The 4,212-nt window shown below is 38.7% G+C and overlaps 1 protein-coding gene across 1 annotated transcript; it reads right to left on the bottom strand.

Annotated features, from left to right (window-relative positions):
* Window positions 1–1,220: 1,220 nt before the first annotated feature.
* Window positions 1,221–2,648, bottom strand: LOC122301793. Its single transcript, XM_043113172.1, has 3 exons — window positions 2,043–2,648; window positions 1,676–1,961; window positions 1,221–1,519 (listed from the first exon to the last, which is right to left on the bottom strand). Exons 1-3 carry the CDS (start codon window positions 2,646–2,648, stop codon window positions 1,221–1,223), a joined length of 1,191 nt encoding a protein of 396 aa, XP_042969106.1.
* Between the last annotated feature and the right edge of the window lie 1,564 nt (window positions 2,649–4,212).

Raw genomic sequence — 4,212 nt, 5'->3', positions numbered from 1 at the left:
CGAAGGAAGTAATGATTGCTTACTCTAAATACGGTCCAATCTCAATACAGTTGTTTAGCATGTACCAAATGGCTGCTGTATGGAGTTCAACTTCTAATTGCACATTATTAGCCATACCCAACGGATGAAGTTTCTGGTTGAAAATTTTGAACCCATCTATAGTCTCCTCTTCTACACTATCAATGTTGCGATCTGCTCGATTAAACTTCGTCTCAACATCTTGGAGATTCATGGAGCAAAATGTCAAACACTCGATGTGAACCCAAGCTTCCACTATTGAACCTTCTGGACGTGCTTTATTCTTAACATACCGCTTGAATTTGCCTAGATACCTTTCAAATGGGTACATCCATTCGATATTGAACTGGACCTCCGAGAATGGCCTCACAGGGTAAGTGTACAGCTAGGTGGACCATAACATTGAAAAAAGATGGAGGGAATATCATCTCCAGTTTGCATAGAATGGTGACAATATCAACTTGAAGCTTTGATAGGCGATTCACATCTAATGTTCGGGCACAACTCTTTGAAGAAACTACTAAGTTCAGTCAAAGCCAATGCAAGATCCCTCTTTAAGAACCCCCCCACAGCAACAGGAAGTAGTGTTTGCAAAAAAACATGATGGTCATGGCTTTTTAGCCCAGAGATTTTGGAATCACGTATAGATACACAATGCGTGATATTGGCAGCGAACCCATCTGGAAATTTAACCTCAGCAAGCCACTCATAGAATTTATTCCTTTCATCTCCATGTAATGTGTATGATGCATGTGGCATTATAACACGTTCACCTTCACGTTTCAAATGCAATTCCTTTATGAAGCCCAAGATCTCTAAGTCACGTCGGGAATTAGCGTTATCTTTTGTCTTGCCGGGAGCGTTCATAAGAGTGCCCAATATGTTCTCGGAAATATTCTTCTCAATATGCATAACATCTAGATTATGTCTAAGCCGCAAAGTTGACCAATAAGGTAGTTTGAAAAAGATGCTTTTCTTTGTCCAGTTCAACTCTTCCGCAGTGCATTTTCTCTTCCTACGAGATTTTCCAAAGTGAATATCTCCAAACATTTGTAATTGAGTTAAAAGATCCGCTCCTTCAACCATAGTTGGTGGCATACGAAGATCTTCTTTACCGTTGAATAAGGCTTTTCTCGTTCGTCACATGTGATCTGTCGGTAAGAGACGTCGATGTCCTATATAACAATGTTTTCTGCCATATTTCAGCCAATTGGAATCTGTACTTTCATTGCAAGACGTCGATGTCCTATATAACAATGTTTTCTGCCATATTTCAGCCAATTGGAATCTGTACTTTCATTGCAAGACGGACATGCCAGTTTCTCTTTTGTTGACCACCCAGATAGATTTCCATATGCGGGAAAGTCGTTGATCGTCCACAATAAGGCAGCATGTAACATGAACATTTCCTTAGTAGATGCATCAAATGTAGGTACCCCATGTTCCCAAAGTTCAAGTAACTCATCAATTAACGGTTGTAAATAAACATCAATGTCATTCCCTGGTGATTTTGGGCCAGGGATAATGAGGGATGTCATGAAGAACATGTCTTTCATGCATAACCACAGTGGTACGTTATACGGGACAAGAATCACTGGCCAAATGCTATAAGGTTTAGCCAGATTGTTGAAGGGATTAAATCCATCGCTTGCCAAACCGAGCCTAACATTGCAAGCATCCCTAGCAAATATGGGGTTAGCTTGATCAAATGTCTTCCAGGCTTCAGAGTCAGCAGGATGTCTCATACTAGTCTCATCGGTGACCCGCTGCTCCTTATGCCATCTCATGTCACCTGCTATCTTGCTTGACACAAAGAGACGCTGCAATCTTGGCTTCAAAGGAAAATGTCGAAGCACTTTTTGAGGGATTACTCGTGAGCCGTGTGTATTTGGCATCCATTGTGAAGCCTTACAGATAGGGCACTCATTAAGATTAACATTTTCCTTCCAAAATAAGATGCAGTTATTAGGGCATGCATGAATTTTGTGGTACGTGAAACCCAAACCGCACTACAATGTCCTTGCCTCCTCATATGATTGTGGCAATTCAGCATTATGAAAGGCTGATGGCAAAAGGCTTAGAAGCATATCAAAAGACTTGATTGACCACCCACCAAGTGTTTTAATGTATAACAACTTCACTATGAAGAAGAGCTTTGAGAATTTTGTGCAGCCGTCAAAAAGAGGACGTTGGGCATCCTCTAATTGTTGGTCGAAAGTAGTGGATGGGGAGGATTGTGGTATTGCTGAGTGAGCTGGTGACGTTGTGTTGTCTTCACGAGCATCTCCGAATGTGGCTGCCCATATGTCATCGAATATACGGTCCATGTCATCAATGTACACGTCTCCACTTTCAACTCCGGGATCAACATCATTGTCAATGATGGGGAGTGTTTCCTCCTCCCCATGAAATATCCAGTGAGTGTAAGTTGGATCTATCTCTTTTATGAACAAATGCGACTCCACCTCAAATATAGGCAAGAAGAGGTTATTACAGCATATACGGCACGGACACTGAATGCGATCACTTCCCATGGAATGAGTTCGTGCCATTCTAAGGAAACTATTAACCCCTTCAGCGTAAGCAGGTGATAGAAGTCTATCACCCAAACTCATCCAACTTTTGTCCATCTAATAAAAAGAAAACTGCATGAGTGGTTTTGATATTGAAGTTATAATAAACACAAGGTAGGGCGAAGAAGTAACAGGCATGTGGAGCACGATGAAGCTTACACAAGGGGAAAATACCACAGACTTCAATGCTTAATATGATGTATTACAGTTGAGATGGTAGTACCCATTTGGAGCACTCATAATACCTTCTATTGGATAGCTGATGCTTATAGAATATTTCAAACTTGGTTTGTTTTCAAATGTCAATTAATTATAAATGGTAATTTCCCATTTATAATTAATATTTGGCAAGGGTCATGTTTGCATCTCCCCAAACTAATAAAGAATCAGCCAGTGAAATGTTTTGACTATTCATGGGCTGTGATTGCATGATGGTGGTGCTGAATCATGATGATGTAATGTGCAGCAAGATATTTGAATTTTATATATATTTTCCGAATGCATCTCAACCAACAAAAGTGCCCATTTGGTGTACCAAATGGCTGCGAGATACAGACAAAAGTTCTACTAGGTAGGTTCTATGATTGCAGGTTGTTGATGGGAAGGTTTCTCTGGCACTATGTTTTCTCATGGTTGTTGAATCTTGCTACGTATAATTACGTAAAAAGTAAGAATCCTTGTATTATCTGAAATTTATTGATGTGTGTGTTTCAATAGAGTTACTACTGATTAATGGTGTACGATACAAATAAAAAAAGTCATTGCTGCTTTGGCCTCCATGACTTTTTCATGGAGGCCAGGTTCTTTTCTTTACATATCTGGGAATTATAACCTCTTTTTATCATAAATTTTACACGTTAAATCGAGTGTATCTTGCTGAAAAATGATAGAATGCATCAGTTTTTATCTAATAAGAACTGTTTGTCAATTGATGCAAAGTTACTGAATAAAGAAGAATGGTATCTACTTTGGATTATGGTGGCCACTACAATCTTGTAAAGAAGATCCCATCTTCCATGATGTAGTCCTAGAAATGCATTGTTTATTCTTAATTTTCCTCATGTTCATATAAAAGAGATATGGGTCGTTCTAGCAAGGCCATTAATTTCAAACATGATGGTTAAGGAAAATCCAGTTTTTGCTTGCTAACGTAGGTACGGCAGGTAACATAAACATTCAAGGTTGGAGCAATTTTCAAAGCAGATCAACTGTAACTCATGTTAACTAAATTGACATGATCCTAAGGAAAGTTGGTATAAAAATAGAGATAACTGGGGGAAATAGAATACAATCAACATAATTCCTTGAATGCAACACAGAAAAAAAGCTTAATGCCTAGAGAAACTGAAACTTCAAGGATGGTATCTACCATATATATGTAACAATCATTGTACAGCTTCATACAATCACTGAAAATGAATCAGTTTAGGAAAAAAATTATACTTCTTCACTGGAGGAATGATGCAGAAATTTGCTCCCTGGTGATTGGTGACTTAATAAAATTACATGCTTAATGAAAAAAAAAGACTAATCCAAAGTTTTTAATTAAAGCCCTTGAAGAAGTTAGGGTGCTGAGTTCACTGAAAATGAGTTGCTTAGACAATTTCTGTTCAGCCATTTA

The sequence above is a fragment of the Carya illinoinensis genome, chromosome 2 (assembly GCF_018687715.1).
Source record: "Carya illinoinensis cultivar Pawnee chromosome 2, C.illinoinensisPawnee_v1, whole genome shotgun sequence".
NCBI lineage: Eukaryota > Viridiplantae > Streptophyta > Magnoliopsida > Fagales > Juglandaceae > Carya > Carya illinoinensis.
This window is presented reverse-complemented; position numbering and strand designations above follow the sequence as displayed.